This window comes from Carassius carassius, chromosome 30, assembly GCF_963082965.1.
Source record: "Carassius carassius chromosome 30, fCarCar2.1, whole genome shotgun sequence".
Lineage (NCBI taxonomy): Eukaryota > Metazoa > Chordata > Actinopteri > Cypriniformes > Cyprinidae > Carassius > Carassius carassius.
Genome location: NC_081784.1, coordinates 22,366,528 through 22,384,032, shown reverse-complemented (window position 1 = coordinate 22,384,032; position 17,505 = coordinate 22,366,528). Strand labels below are relative to the sequence as shown.

The window sequence follows — 17,505 nt, the reverse complement described above, 5'->3', positions numbered from 1 at the left end:
TATCATAAATGTGTATGTATTTATTTATTTTATTGTGCAGCCTCATATGTACAGTATGTCATGACATGTTTTTTCTTTTCTTTTTCTTTTTTTTTGACGTCTTTGCTTTTAGTCACTATCACGTCATTATTCATATTTTACTGTGTGCCAAATGTACTGTTCGCAAAGATGTGAATGTGTATTGTTTGGTTTGTAACGTATTAAATAAGATGTCAGAAATGAACCAAACTGTTTGAAGTCTAAATTAGTCTCCAGATTCACAGTATTGTAGCTGAGACAAAGTGTTTTAGGAATCTAAGTGCATACTTTGTATTTTTACAGAATGCTGGAGAAGATCGCAATGGTTGATTCTCTGATAAAAAAAAATAAAATAAAAAATAAGTAAATAAAAAAGGACTATAAAGGGAAAAGCAAATAGTTAAGCATGAGAGAAATTAGAGGGTGAACTTTGGTCAAAAATAAGTGTCATCATGACCAAAACAAAGAGTGAAGGATTAGTCTTGTCACATGTGACCTTCTACTCTAGATGGAGGCTGTAGATGTCCAAGGACATGAGGAAATGCATAAACTTGTCATACTGGGAATGCTCAGAACCTTCTGTAAGTTGAATAATCTGAGTGCAATAGCTCTAACTGCAGTGAAGTTGTATTGTGCTGTATTCTGAGAATAAATGGCTAATTGAAGATAGTAACAACATAGTTGTTTACACACACACACACACACACACACTGGAAAAATATAATAGTCTTTTTAAATATAAAATGAGCAGGGAAACCTAAAGTCTTCTGTAAGTTGAGAGCGGATCATCCTATAGATGGTACATTTAAAATAATAAAAAAAAAATAGAAAAGAAAAGAATACTTTAATTGAACAAAGAGGCATTAAATTGATCAAACGTGACAGTAAAAACATTTATAATTTTAAATAAAGCTTTCCATTTCCAATAAATACTATTCTTTCAAACTGTCATCAAAAAATACTAAAAAAGTGTCATGATTTCCACATTATTAAAAAAAAAAACGTTTCAACAATAATAATAATAATAAGAAGAAGAAGAGCTATTATTAATAACTGAACACCAAATCAGCATATTAGAATGATTTCTGAAGGATCATGTGACACTGAAGACTGAAGCAATGACGCTGAAAATTATATTTTACAATAAATTCAAACAGACAAAAGATAGTTATTTAAAACTGTAATAACATTTCACAAATAGATTTTTTTATTATTTATTTATATAATTAATATATTTATATAAAAATAAATAAATAAATAAAATTAGTAATTCCAAATGTTTGACGGTATTGTTATTTATTCATATGCATATACTATCTATAATCTTGCTCTGCTCAGATTCACTTTCAGGGTTGAAGAAACATATTACAGATTTTCGCCCCAAATTACAGTCTGGGTCGATGAGTTGAAAGACGCCAGTCTGTAGACTGAAATCTGCAGATATTTTACTGTCTTTATGTTTGCGATCCCAAAGACAATAATAATAAAAAAAAATTTAAATGAACCTATTATTACTTTATATTCTAATTATTTTATTATGTTCCTCTGACACAGTGAAAACACATGTTTTTGAAGCTACATGTGCTGTAGGCTGTTGTGTGAAGTTTTGCCAAAAATATGACAAAGTTTTCTAAATTAGTGATGATGTTATATTGAGGGTCAACATACAGAAAAATACAATAAAATAATTTTGCTTATCGGGAAAGCCATACATCGTCATAAATAACTAATGTACCAATGGTTCTTAAGTTATTAAATGTGCCCCTCATCCCTGAATATTTTTCATTAGCCGTTTACTCAGTCCTGCTGTTGTTATTGTCAACTAAATGACGATACTTAACTGATTAAATGAGTTTGATTAAAGTTGGATGCTAGATTTTGGGAAAGGTAGAGCTGCCTAAAGCACATCATGCAGAATGTCCTGTCACCCTGACGGTGGGCGGGTCCTAATGGCATCTTCAGCCAATCAGAGAGCTGTAATTGATTGCTCAGCTGTCAGCGCGCTTCAGTGCGGCGCTGCGGTCTGTGAACTTCTCTGACCGCAAAACAAGCGAGAAACTCCCTCACCGCGCTCGGATTTTACAAAAGTGGGAGACTGTACAGTCACTTTTGACCTGCGGGTGGGCTTTACTGCAATTTCAGAACCAGTCGCGCGCCCTTTTCTGTTATTAAACGCGAGCGTTTGCGGTGGTTTGGAGCGCGTCCTGTTTGCACAGAGATCAGGCTGCGGGAAAGGCGAGGGGACAGAGAGATGACCGCCGAGAAAGAGAAGAAGAGGTGAGTTCAGCGGGTGTTTGTGATTGTTGCGCGCGGGTCGGGTATGGGAGCTGCTGCAACAAGTGACTCTCTCTCTGTGTGGAGCTCAAAGCCGGAGACTCGCTGCTTACTTCACTGCGCAGTTATTTATTTTACTGAGGATTACTGAGGATCTTGTTTCTTGGTAATATTATTATGCACGTAACTCCGTATTCGTAGTAATAATAATTTGCAGGAAAGTGAGAGTACGTCATGAAATATTATTTTATTTTTTTATTATTTTTTTCAGAAATAAAAAAAATAGTACTGTGGTGTGCTTTTTAAAATGCAATAGAATTATGTTGAAAATATTATATTATATATGACTACTACTACTACTTATTATTATTATTATTATTATTATTATTATTATTATCTGAAATTATTAATAGCAATAGTGTAAAGATATTTTCATCAGTTTATTTAAAACAAAATTTAGGTTTTTCTCAATTTAACCTATATACAGTCAAACCAAAAAAAAAAGAAAAATTCAGACCCCAGAAACCATTTGTGAGATGTATATATATATATATATATATATATATAGGCTATATATTTCTTTTTATTAGTTGGTGCAGGACACTATAGTTAATTTATGTAAGTGAGGATAGCAAAATAAAGTAAACCGTAACCTGTTATACCCAACAATTCTTCATACATGGACTACCAGTGAAAATTATTCAGACCCTTTGACCCGACCATGTTTTGCTGACATTATCAAGATGAATTTGTTCTGACAGTTTGACTCTGAATTCTTGTCATATTTTATTAACATTTTCTAAACTATAGCAAATAAACTGTGATAATGTGTCAAATGTTGAAGGTGTCGGAATCAATTTTGGTTTGACTGTAATTCGTGTATATCTATTCGGTTTTTTGAGTTTTAACTAAATTGTCTTTATCAGTAACAGAGTGGTTGAACATACAGTTTGTGACTTTGGTACGACTTTGATTTTTGAGGTTGAAATCTTTTAGGTAGCACCACATTTAAGGTAGCATTTAAACATTAACACTAGTGGGTTAAAGTTTATTTCAGTGAACAAGATATAGATCGTTTTTAGTGAAGCATATACTTAATAGACAGCATGATATTGAGCTGTACATCATCTGGAAACCTTTTTGGTAACTTGGAGACATCATGCATATCTGTGAAGATTAAAAGTGCTAATGAGAGAATAATAGAGAATGTGTTTGTGTGCGCCTTGAAGTCTGCCTCATCCTCGTGACAGTTCTTCCCTAACAAGCTTTCTGGCCCTTATCTGATGAATCTCAGAGTGGCAGAACATAACCAAACATTGCTACTAAACTCAAATGAAGAGAATGCATCTCTAGAGGAGCGGGACTGATTCAGAAAGGGTGCAAAACCTTTAACCTCAAGACACAAGAGTGTGATCCTTCCTGGCACTGATCACAGACTGTGAGACATGGAAGACAAAACAGAAGAGGCCAAGAAGGGATGTGTTTACGTGTATAGGTGTGCATTTGTTTGGGTCTGTCTAAACTGATCCCATATGTTTTGGTGGTTTACTGTTGGTAGGAGAGCGATTAGATCAACCCTGACATGTTTTATATATATTTTGGCATGTTTGTATTCATGCATGTTGTGTAAGATAGCCAGAGTCCCCTTTTGTGGCCCCATGTGCATTGCATGAGTTTTAGTAGAATATAGTGACGCACTGAAATACATTTTTACAGAAACGCCGAAACTGTGAAAATAGTGTTCATTTGCTAATCAATCAATCAATCAAATGTATTTAATAATAAACACTAATAAAAACAAACAGTGTGCTTTTAGGAATATTTAACATCACCTTTTCAGTCAATAATTTTTTCCCCCGAAGCTGTTTAAAGAATATTAGTTCTCAATTGGTTCAGTGCTGAAAGTTGGCGCATCACTTATAGGGTTTATCACAACTGCAATTATGAGCTGTTTGTATCTACAAGGCATAACAGAATTAAGCAAGCCTCTAATGAAGTCATTGGTAAAATAATCATCAGGGCTTTGACTGAGCTTTAAGTATTTGTGTGCTTGTCAGTTGGACTTAATTGACTGCTGTAGCATTATAATTCATGCTGGGTGGCTTTTTGATTGTGGTTCCGGGCACTTTTTGCTCATCGTTTGTTGTAGTTCTCCATTACGTAACCCTGAATCATCAGGCTTTGTCTCCGGTTCATTCTGTGCCTGAGTTAGAAAACGGTGCAGTGGCTCATTTACGAAGAGAAAGGCTGTGTTGTGTGATGGGGCTCTGTTAACTCCCTCAGACTGAGAGCTGACCATTAACCTGATGTAACTTGTGCACTGTTTCAGAGCATTGTTCTGTGCTCTGCTGCAACATAACCACTTACCTGCACCTAGTTACCTAACCTGAGATTGGAGTCTAAGAGCCAGATTTATTAAACGGGGCCAATTAGCATGAGACTGCAATCCCATAAAAGCCTAAAAAATAACTGCATGCCTTTTCTTTGCTAATTTTTTACTGCGTTTCTTTAGTAAAACCTGTACAATATAGGGGGGTTCCTGGCATAAACTGTTACTAAATCCGACCCTAAAACTCTTCTTTCAAAAAAGAAAGTTGCTGATCTTTGTATCGACAACTCATTGATGCAAAATCAGTCATTTCCAACCCAGGCTCATTGAATTTTTTTTTGCCTATGACGATATTTAAAACGTACCACCTACACTAAACTCTACCTTAAACTTGTTAGTGTGAGCAAAAGCAAGCCTAAAATACAATCTAAATAAATAAACACTTATTTGCTGAAGTGACCATGTCGTATATTAAAAAAAGAAAATCATTTTATTTATTTGATAAAACAAGTACAGTAGAAACTATTCTGTGAAATATTGTAATCTACGAAAACCATTTGAACCATTCCATTTATATATATTGTAAAATGTAATTTATTCCTGTGATGCAAAACTGAAGTTTCAGCATCATTACTCCAGTCTTCAGTGCCACATGATCGTTCAGAAATCATCCTGATATGCTGATTTGCTGCTCAGGAAATATTTCTTATTATTATTATCAGTGTTGTTGTGCTGCAATAAAAAAATATTAGAAAGTTCATAAGAAAATAATTTATTTGAAATAGTTTTTTTTAGCAATTTAGTTTTGAATGTACTTTATTTTTATGCATCCATACAAATAAAAGTATTGAATTGTAGTGTAATTCTTGATTATGTGACACTGACCCAAAGTGTTAGAAATAATTGTTTGAGGATGAAAATGCATAGGTTTAATTTGTTCATGTCATGAATAAATATTTGCAAAGCACGTTAATTTGGCACAGCAGGTTACATTTTTGTTCAGTTCAAACTGGTTCATTGAATCAAACTCTTTTGTGCCTCACAGAAGCTTTGCGTTGTTCGTATCAGAATGTTTTAGTGAAGGTATATGTAGATATTTCTGTTTATATTGTATCATTATATAGATTTTACTTCACACTCTTCATGCTTTTTTTTATTGTAGCCAACAATATTTAAAATAACGAAATGTTGTTTCTTCTAAAAAAAAACCTACTTTTTATAGCCTTTCAAGAGCATTTATATTAACATATTTATCAGATATCATCAAAAGGCTGGGAGATTTACTGTATACTGTATTGAGTAGGACTGATGTGGGCATTTAAGACCTTTGTTTTCGTTAGAGAATCCAAGATATAAGAATTTGGTTAAGAGCCTCCCAGCTGTAGGACGTGTGCCGTTTATTGTGACAGGACCTCTAGAGAAGGTCTGAATGGAGACTTCATAGCCCCAACCCTCAGCTAATGGCAGGGGTGTGAGGCACTGCTCTCAGTCTGAGGGCATTCTCCTTCTCTTTTTCTTGTTTTTCTCCCTCTTACTCCAATCTCTCTGCTTGCTTCTGATTCCGTATCACTCCCATCTTCTCTTTCTTAAGGCATACTGATCTTTACCAGTGTTTTTCCACACTTTAGCTCCTCCAGACCACTGTCTCCTGATGCTTCCTGTTAGTCAACCCCGTTCTTCCTTCTGCTGCATACTTTACTGTCACATCAGTTTCTAACATCAGCTGCTTCCAGATGAACTTTACTCTCATTACCCTTATTTGGTCCCCATCACTTAACTACGTCATCGACTATCACAGTAAACTTTGGCCCCAATTTCCTATAGTTGTGTAGAATTCCTCAAAAGTAGATCTACGAGTAAGCATGAGTGTGGCAGAAGTGGAGCGTCATCTAAATGATCCTAATTCATTATGTAGCAAGTGTTAGTTCTCATGATATTTTCATATTCTTATATTAAAAATAATAATAATAATAATCTGATTGCTTCTATTGTTCTCATTTATAAGTCGCTTTGGATAAAAGCATCTGCTAAATGATTAAATGTAAATATTTTTATGTGTATAAATTGGATATCTAGCAAAATTGTTTTTCAAAATCTGATAATATTTTCAGAGGAAGCATCATTTCTATTGGCTTTTAAAAATAGCAAAAATGTCAGTAGTCAAGAATACACCAAGAAAAACAGAAGTAAAAATGTATGACAATACAGTATATGGTGATAATATTTATTTACATGTATTTTCATTTCAATTCATTAAAGTGTTTAAATAAACAAACAATGTTTTTGGGGGCTTATTTATGGATTATGACGCAATTGAGTTTGAAACAGTTTAAATGAATCAGACCTAGAAACTTAAAGAATTCACAAACTCTAAACATATTGTCATTGAGCAAAACATTTTTATAAAGTCAACACGAAATCAAAATGGTCCACTTTTCAAAATTCAATAAATTCCTGATTGATCATGTCAAGTCTTAGCCATCATAAATTATACATTTTGGGAAATATTATAATTTCTACCTATATTTTTGTAATTATAACTTATAATTATAACAGATTATTTAAGTGTATAATAATAATAATAATAATAATATAATAGTAATAATTTATTATGATAATAATACACTTAAATTGTGTCTATTAAAAGTCTAATAAAAAATATGCACAGAAATATGCAATAATATATATATATATTTTTTTTTTAATGCATAAATATTATTAATTAATAAACATTAATATAATTTTTTTTATTTATATCAATTTTTTTATTGGTTTGTTTTCTAATGTAAACATTTCCATAGTGTTGTACAAAAGTGGTACACACAAAAAAAGGCTTTTTAAAGACCATATATTTTCAACTTCAAGCTTAAAATGATGCACATTGGATTCTAATTTTAGAAATCCACCAACGTATGTAATTTATTAAATATTAGTACAATATATTTGAATGTTGAAAACGGATGAATATATGTCCTTCTGAATCCTCTGGACTTCATCAGGGTGATGTCCGGCCTGCAGCTCTGGCGTCAGCATCATTGACTCCATCTCTCCATTTCTCTGATCTTTCCTCTCCTGCGTCGACGATGGTTGTTTGGGTGAGTTTGAGAACGTTCTGTTCCGGAGGATCAGATTAGCCTAGACCACATTGTTCATTGCGCTGTTTGTGTTTAGCAAGATGCCAGAACGACAGGAAAACCGACTGTAAGCAAGCTTTGGTGCTCGTGATGAGAATGAGTGGTCAGGCACGGGTCTGAACTGCTGCACCTTTCCTCTCTGCTGCTGTGTTATACATTAACAAAATCAGTCCGCCGTGGACATGAGCTGAATTTAAATGTGGCCGGACACATGGTTCATATATTGTTCACGTGTTTACAAGACATACTGTGCTTGGAGCGGCTATTATTTATCGCTTTTGATGTGAACTAAATCGAAAAAGATAGCAAAATGCAATCCATCATCCAAATAATTACTCAACCACGTCATTTCAAATTTTGACGTCCAAGCTGCTTGTTTCCATGCATCGAAAATTGACAGTGGCCAATGCCGATCTGCCGTTTGACTTCGCATCGTCTTCAGTGATGAAGTTACAAACAAGATTTGCATGTGAGCCAAGAGCAGCCAGAACAAATACAATATCAGTAATTCTGAATCCTTTGAACTTTAATATTGCAGATTTTAAGGTTCACAAATATGAATGAGATCCTAGAGCAGCCAGGACCAACATGTCTCCTTTTTGTGTTTCATGGAAAAACTAAGATCATACTGGTTTGCAAGGACATGAGGGTGAAAAAAGTGATTATAGAATTAGAATATAGAATTGATTCTAGAACTGATTAAAAGAATTCTCTTCTTTTTGTGTGTGTGTGTGTAACTGGTGAGATGTGAAAACCCTGCAGTGCTGCACCTTGCCCCCTGTTACCCATCAACTGTTAGCTCTGTTCACAAGCACTCGAGGGCCTGGGGGTCTGTGTCTGGACTTTCAGCACCTGGCTGCTGTGTCCTAAAGCATGGAGCTGTTTGTTATGAAGATAGTTGTGTGACAGTACAGCAGATGGCTGTGGATGACACTTCTAGTTCTACCTCAGTCTACGCAGTGACATATATAAGTTCCTCTTACAGTACAATGTGTTTCAAATCAAGCAGAGAGAGGTGCAACAACCCTGTCAATCCAAAATCAGTGAGGCCTGCCGTGCTACAGTACACATGCCTGTTCTGACATTCAGTCAAACTGTTCTTCTTTCACTCATAAAAACCTATGAGTCATCATTTTCCTTCATTTGATTTAATACCTGTAAGATTTGTCCAAGTTGCTCTTTTCTATTGATTCTATGCTCTTTGTTGATTTACCGCGCCAATCTTCAAAAACCAAACAAGAACATGCACCTAAATAAATTCTAAAAATGCTGCAATCACGTCTTAAACGAAAGTATTTTTTGACCTTGCATGCATGCAAACCTGGTGTAGGAGACTCCAAAAACAATATTAGGCACCTTAAAATGACATAATAGGGGGCACTTCATCTTATTTAGTTTAAAGTACAATAACTTCTGGTTTTCATTTTAGTTAACAATTATAAACCTGTTCTGAAGTCATATGAAAACTTTGTTTATTGAAAAAAAAAACTCACTTTACTTTGATGTATGTCTGTGCACCAGTGTTGTTATCGTTTCCTAAAAATATTAAAACTATTTCCGGTAATTTAAATAAACCTGGAGTAAAACAAAGGTTAGATATTAGATATTAAGAACTTATTTCAGACAGTTGCCAAAGCACCACTTCTAAATTTAATTTCTAAAGTTAAATTGAAGTGCTAAAATTACTGAAACAAAAACGGGAGTAAAACAACCTACTGTAATAATAAAAGCATAACAATATCACTAAAACTTTAAACTTAAACTCACGAAACATTATAATATTTATGAATACTACAATAGCATATAAATAATACTAAATAGCAGTCCTGTGCACTTTCAAACACAAGTTTACATTATTCATGTTTGGTGAGAATCAGCATTTTTAAGTGAATTATCCCTTTAAGTAGCAGATCATGTCATGATTTTGATATGCATTGGCTGGTCAGAGGTTTAGGCCGGCAGTCTTGTGACATTTCCTGATCCCATTCTGCCTCTCTTTCCATCACTTCCTGTCTTCTGCACTATCATCTGTAATGAAATGAGCTGAAATGAAATCATTAACAATTTAAGTTAAATTGAAAGTTAAATTAAAGATAATTGCATCGCAGTGATTTGTTGGCATTATAGTTGGTTGGTTGAATTCTGGACTCTTTCCCAGGTGCATCCTGATGTAATGCAATGTAAAACAATCCTTTCTGTTAAATGTAATTTGCTGCATAGAAACATATGCTTGGTATGTACTCTATGGGGATCATTTGAAGTTCCGTCTCGCTGCATTCATGCACCATTAGTGTCTTGCAACTTTGAGTTTCAAAATAGTATGTTTTGATTCTGACTAAGATATGGTTCAGGTGAAGGCTGTATACGCTGTTACGCTAATGGGAGAATCAGTATTATGCATCAGGTCACAAATATGTGGGCCATGATGATTCATTGTGCGAGTCTAAAACGGCATCATTGCTCATTTATCTCATGCTCTAGGAATTCCTTGAGAAAAGGCTGAGACCCGCATCCACAGATGCAGTGAGCTGATTTCATGCACTTAGAGTGATTGCTTTGAAAGCTGCTCCTTTATACTGGTGTTAACCCTGGTCAAAGCTTTTTCTGCTTTCTATGCATACTTGATCATTTTGTAGGTTTTTAGTAATTTATTTATCATTGCAATAAACGTAAAAATGTATAATCCTGATTGTTTTTTCCTTTTATTTAATCTGTATGAAGATCTAAATAAGTGTTGCATTATTTATATCATATTTTGATATAATCATGTGTGATTGTTGAATATAATTTAGTTTTTTATTTACATTTTTCTAATATAATTACAGTTTATAAATGTATACACAAAAACTGTTCAAATGTTTTTTTTAAGAAGTTAAGACGTATTTAGCAAGAATGTGTTAAATTGATCAAAACGGACAGTAAAGACATTTATATAGCTATAAAAGATTTAAAATATTCAAATAAATACAGTTTTTCTGTTCATCAAAGAATCTGAAAAAAAAAAAATCATGGTTTCCACCAGGAATATTATTCAGCACAACTGTTTTCATCATTAATAACAAACCAGAAATCGTATTAGAATGATTTCTGAAGGATGACACAGGAGACTGGAGTTTTTTTTATTTATTTTTTTCATTATAATCATAATAATTAAGGTGAAAAGTTATATAAAAGGTACATAAATTACATGCTGGTTTTAATATATGAACATTTTGGTAAATATAAAAACGTCTATGTAAAATATTATTGTATTGATGTAGTTTTATTTTTTAGAAAATATGTGGATTTATCCTGAATCATTATGTAGGTAGCTGTTAAATTCCTAGGTGTCTTGTGTGACACAGAAGGTGTTCGAGGAGGTTTTGGGGCTTGGAGAGGCCCTCTCACTCAGTACAGGACTGTAATAGCTGTTGGGACAGCTCTTAATATAGTGCATTTCACGCAAGGCAAATGACCATTCTTCCAGTCATAAGGTAGCGTGTTGTTGTTTGCATGCCTGAATAGGGCAAGACCGCTTAGTCAGGTTTCGTGTTTGTTTATCTGTTTGCGTGCCGTACGACTGTTTTATCATTACACGCCTCTGTGAACGCAAGGCCATTGGTCGACCCGGTCCGTTCACCTGCTAAACATAGTTCAAGTCAGTGTTTGTTAGGATCTGAAAGCAGCTCATATTTCAGCTTCAGCTAAATCTCATACAGTAGCTCATTTGTCAAACTGAAATAGATAACGTCCTCGTGACAGGTTGACATCTATCGCCCTTGCGTTAAATACTTTGAATTCTCGGTTTGGTCTGGACGGTTCAACAGCATGTGAATCTCACACAGGTCTTCGGATACTCTGCTTTGAGTTTCACTGAACAAACTGAAGTTTGTTTGATTTTGTCGCTGCGTTCAAATTGAGTTAGAATTGATGTCACTGTTTGCATAAGTGCAAAGGTGATGTTAGAATGTGATCTGAAATATAAAATAAACTTCTACTTGAAAATTAGAATGGATTGCTATAATGCTTAGTTTTTAATAAATGGAGCCCAGATGTTTTTTTAGGTTGAAATTGTGTCTTAAGGTGCCAATGCACCAGACTTTGTTTCATGAACTTCCATTCATAGACTTAGGAAGACAGGAGAGCGGAAGTGCAATCATGTGCAAGGAAGTTTTGTCTCGCTGTGGACGTCACTTCAAGAAAGTAATCTTCACAGCTGCATGGTTTGCAGTATTGCAGGAACTTTTGAGGAACACCTCCTCTTCTCCATATCATCCTACGCTATTAGAATAAAACAAATGTAAAGCTGTTACTTGAGTTGTACTTTAAGGTACAAAAGCTAAATCTATGTTTTCTTTACCCCAAATGCTAAATATAAGTACCTTAAAGGAACATATTACTACCTAAACTTTACATGCATAACTTTTGATAGTGCACCACCAGTAACAGTGTGTATTGAGAACTACGAATGATGGACGGTAGCTGCTGTAGAATTAGAATTGAGGATTTTCATTCGGTTTAATTTAACCGCTAAAACCCAACATCTGGTAAAACGAGTAAGAGCAGTCTTGAGGTGATGGGCTACATGTAATCTTTGGTGTGACAAAAGCTTTGACAATAGCTATTCTTCGGGTCACTACCTGTTTTCCATTGTTAGTGGTGGTTTGGTCTTGTAGGGTTAAATAAGACCCTAGACATCCGTGTCTGCTACAAAGGGTTCAGAGGGTTCACTATAGACCGCTTCATGCTCTGAGTGAGCGCTGGATCTCCATTGTTTAATATCCTGCAGTATTCTCTAGCTCTGTGCACTAACAATTAAGTACGAAGTGAATGCGAAGAGAAATGATTGAATTTATGAGGTTGTGTATGACACTCTTGTGCTAGCAGCATCTTCGTATTCCAGATGTTGAGTGGTACATCATGAGTGCTTCTTCCAGCGTTGGCTGAGGATGGACTATATTAGCCTGTAAGGTACTATCAAGAGACCTTTTCAATAAAATCCTTTGTCATCGAAACAATTATTGGAACAGTTTGCATCATATCTGCGCATTTGTCCTCTGCATTCTTATTGGATGAAGGACAGGAAAGTGGACGTCCCCCTCCTCAACACAGTCTCCATGGAAACCTGCTCAGTAGCTATTTATTTTCTGAGTATTGTTTCTGATATGTGATATTGGAATTCATTGCGTGTGACCTGGCAGAGGACAAAATGCATCACTGAAAGGATATCTGTATGTTTGGATTCATTTGCACCTGCCGGACACTGGCTCAGTTTTTGGGCCTGATGTCTGAATCTGCAAGAGTGACTTGAGTTGAATAAGAAAGACTGTCAAGTGCACAAAGAGACTGTTATTCTCTTAAACCTCACAAGTCATGAGGAATGGGTTCAGCATGCCCATGTTTGTATACAGCATGAGAAAATATCCAGGTGAGTGTTAAAGCATGTCAAAAAGCAAAGGTCAGCTGAAAAGCAAACTGAAGAAACCGTTATTATGGGTGAATCAAAAAAAAAATGTTTGGACAATGGCCAGATTTTAGGTGGAAACATTACCTGTACCAGTATCTGTATTTTGGTCTTTTAAAAAACTTTTATTTGGCTTTTTTTTCCATTTTATTTAATATTTTTGGAAGTATTTGCATTTTGCACAATACTTAATAAGTGGTGTTTTCGTAAGTGGTGTTAATTCATCTAATATTTCCATGTTGTTGCGTGTTGTAGGTGCAGCTCAGAGCGGCGTAAGGAGAAATCTCGAGACGCGGCGCGCTGCAGGCGGGGTAAGGAGACAGAGGTGTTTTATGAGCTGGCCCGCCAGCTGCCTCTCCCACACAGTGTCAGCTCACATCTGGATAAAGCCTCCATCATGAGACTGGCCATCAGCTACCTGCAGACACGCAAACTCCTCACCTCAGGTACAAGCATTCAAATCCACATGTGAAAACACACACACAAAAAAATATTAGATCATTAATAGGGCTGTCACTTTTGCGAAAAAATCATTTTCGATTTTTAAGACATAAGTGTTCATTGAATCGAGTGTAAAATCGATTTTCCATGTCTAAAAAAAAAGACGTTTCCTTTTTCAACGTCAAATAACGAACGAACGTAAAGCGAGCGCTGGAAACGCACAAGTCAGCAATATTTCTTATTTATTGGCAATAAATTTCGTGCAGAATAACAAACAGCAACAGGAGTGCAACATTCTCGAAAATATATATATGCAGAGGGGACGGCTGCCATAACAAAAGAAAAACATCACTGCAGGCTTCAGCCCGGCTGCATTTATGATTTAGGCAATTCAAAAATCGCCAAGATTATTTTAAATAATGATTCAATCCATTTCAAACAACTAATGTCCAAGTGACACTCAGGTACAGCTGCGTAAGGTGGGGGGTATTACTGCCAATTTTCCATCACAAAAGCCGGTCGCTTTCAGCTTGCAATGGTCCTTTTCATAACTCAGAATCTCCTGTAACTAGATGCGCGAATGAGGCGAATTCGCGTCTACCGCGGCGCGAGACCTCCAGACGCGCGTAAACGCGTCTTTACATTGACTTAACATTGAAATTTATTTGCACCAGATGCTCTATTCACGTTTGGTGTGAACGCAGCATAAGACTTCGCTTTCGACGTCACTGGGTCTTATAGGCGCGTAAAATTGCTGGTATTTTCTGTCTAGCTTTCGCAACGCATACTGCACGTATGCGTTCGGAATATATATACATTCGGAATTCTTTTTCTTTTTCTGCTTGTTTGTGAGTTTTGTTACATCTATATTTTTTAATTGTTTAATTATTTTAAAATTAATAGTGTACATATTTGGTTAAAATCGATTCCCTATTTTCATTTTCGAAACTTTTTTTGGTTGGTCCGATCGATTGTGCAATCGATTTTCGAACTAAAAGTGACAGCCCTAATCATTCAATCTAAAATATATGTGAAAGTTTGGACATTATAGCATTGATTTGATAGTCAAAAACTGTTGATTTTAGTTTTATTGCACTATTTTTTATTTTTTGTTTACAACATATTATAGATTTTTAATGAGTCTACCATTTATCAGCCAAAATATGGATATAATGATCATTTTATATGCATTAGCATAAGTTTTAGTACTGAAGACATAGTACCAAATTATTTTCCTTCACTATGTTGTCCAACTCAATCAATGTATTTATTATTATTATTATTATTATTATTATTATTATTATTATTATTATTAGAATTTACAGAATTGATTTGACCATTTGGAATTTTAGTTTTAATGCACGTTACATTTAAAAAAAAATTAATATCTGACATTTATGTTAGCAGCCAAAGCTTGCACGTTTTAATGTTTGTGCATCATTAGTACTGAAAATGTTCTGAAAATGCTTATTATTAACCAAAATAATAATAATATTGATTTTTTTATATATATATTTTAATTGCATACATTTTTATATGCATATATATTTATCTACAAAGGTAATTTCAAGATTTTAATTGAAAAATGAAGAGTACTATATTAAGAAATAATTTAATTGAGAAGATATTATAATACTTTTTTTTTTTTTTTTTTGCTTTTATGTATCAGTAAAGTCATATTCTTTAGATTTGGTAGAAACCCAAACAAAATCCTATCACTACAATGATTGGTGCTGCGCATTCTGCTGTTTTTATAGAGTAATATATGCAATTTGATAAAGGTTATCACATGGGTGACTCCTCTGTTAATACAGCATCCCAGACCATGCGACTCTACATGACGTCACTTCAAAGAAAGAGCCGTGTTGCAAATACACACATTCTGCTGATAATCAAATTCTACAGCTCTAGTTTGATCTCTTATCTGGGTTCACCATCATTAGCACTGCACTGTTATGAGGAAATGTTTTAGTCGTGATGTCAGACTGCATTAAAGTTACTGCCGTATTATACAAATGAGGAGGCGCTTTCTGTAGAAACATAATTGCGTTAGTGGATATTGGGCCTGCTGTAACTCTGTCTGAGTTAATTATTTTTAGCTGTAGGTGCTAATCTAATAAATCAAAGACAGCATGTGATGAATAATACAGTTTAATGAAAACCTACAGATTATGTTTAATAATGGATACGCCAAGCTTCGAGAGATTTGAATGTGTGTGAGTGTTAAGGGATCGTCATCATTTTCTTCCCTCATGTCATTTTGAATAATTATTGCTTTCTTTCTTCAGAAGTAATAATGGTTTCTACTGGATTGTGATTCAGTCAAGCTGGTAAAAGCATATAAAAGCACCATAAAATGATCAATAATAAGTCTATAAAACTTATGCGCCATTTGTTATTTTAGTGCCACTGATAAATTAGTTTTTGTTATTATTTTGAATTAGATATTTTACTACTGTTTTTACTTTCATTTTAATCTTTATGTCATTTTATTTTGCCTTTTTTCACTTTTATTTAGTTTTAGTTATTTTAGCACTTCAGGTTAAACTAAATGAAAATATGAAATGCTTTGCAATGCAAAATTTTAATGGTTTTGGTTTTAGTTAATAAAAATAACCCTGTTGTGCGCTATGTTTGGCAAGTTGAAACAGACTGAAATTTAATTCTGTAAATATTTTCCTCCACCATAGCATTCAAATGTCATGAAAACATTATGCAAAATATCTTTTTTTGTGAAAATCATAGTGGATTTGGACGACATGAGTGTGAGTATGTGATGCCCGAATGCTCCGCTCCAGATCTTGTAAAAGTCTCTCTGACCAGAGCAGGTATGGCGAGAGGATGTGAGTGCGTTCGTATTGTTTGTGTCTTTATTATAAAATTAGAATCTCCGGAAGCTGCACAAAACAGCTCCTGCATTCAACATTCCATTCTGTGTTTTCACAGACACTAAAGAGCACAGGGAACACAATTAGTATGCAGCTAGAAGAACGCAGAATCGCCTCTGTTCGTTCAGTTTAGAACAACTAAAAGACTTTGCACCTTTCGACTTGAAGTGACTTGACAGTCAAATGTTCAAGCAGAAATGGAAAGAGGGAGGGAGGGGAAGGAGACATTGAAAAGCAGCCCTGTCAGTATGAGATGGCACATCAGATAGTGTTATCAGCAGGTCTGTGAGCTCTGTGCTGGAAGCATGATTGGTGCTTTCTTTAAGGCTGGCGCTCTCCGTCTCAGGCCAGCCAAAACACAGGCCAACCCTGGCGCCACACATCCATCCATCCCTCCTCCTCCTGCCACCACCCTACCCATGCTGAGGGTGCATGGGAAACACCTTTTACATAAGATCCCCAGTCCCTGTGCACTGATGCTTACAACTGATTCGCTCGCCCAGTGAATCACTCTTCTCGTCTATGGGCGGCTCGAAAACATATGTTATGAAATAATCTTTGACGCGACGTAATCTTGTTGAAATCAGTGACTCACCACTGCTATTATGATTCTTTACAGACTAACGAGAATTGGCCAAAACAAAACATGATCGTTTCATGTCATTTTGGATCACATGTCTTTTTTAGGCTGAAATCTATATGCGGAGGTGGCTATTGACGTATTTATCTGTAAGAAGCTTCAAGATACTGCTTCCTCCAGTTCATTCTGTTCAAAGTTCAGAGGTCTCTAGATCAGTGGTTCCCAACCTTTTTCAACTCACGGCCCTCACAACCAAACACATATGTTTGCGCGGCCCACTGCAAAAAAATTAACTGACCCCGCTATTGTTGGGTTAATAACTTAGTACTCAGAAACTAGATTGTTAACTGTATTTATTGAATGATCTAGGGCTGTGCGACATAAAAATAAAAATAAAT

General features: G+C 35.1%; 1 protein-coding gene across 1 annotated transcript in view; it reads left to right on the top strand.

Annotated features, from left to right (window-relative positions):
• Nucleotides 1–2,034: 2,034 nt before the first annotated feature.
• LOC132110917 (endothelial PAS domain-containing protein 1-like) overlaps nucleotides 2,035–17,505 on the top strand; it is a 34,423-nt gene continuing 18,952 nt past the window's right edge. Inside the window, exons 1-2 of the mRNA XM_059518022.1 lie at nucleotides 2,035–2,295; nucleotides 13,454–13,644. Coding sequence (XP_059374005.1) covers nucleotides 2,270–2,295; nucleotides 13,454–13,644 — 217 coding nt within the window. The 5' untranslated portion in view covers nucleotides 2,035–2,269. The remainder of the gene's footprint in view (nucleotides 2,296–13,453; nucleotides 13,645–17,505) is intronic.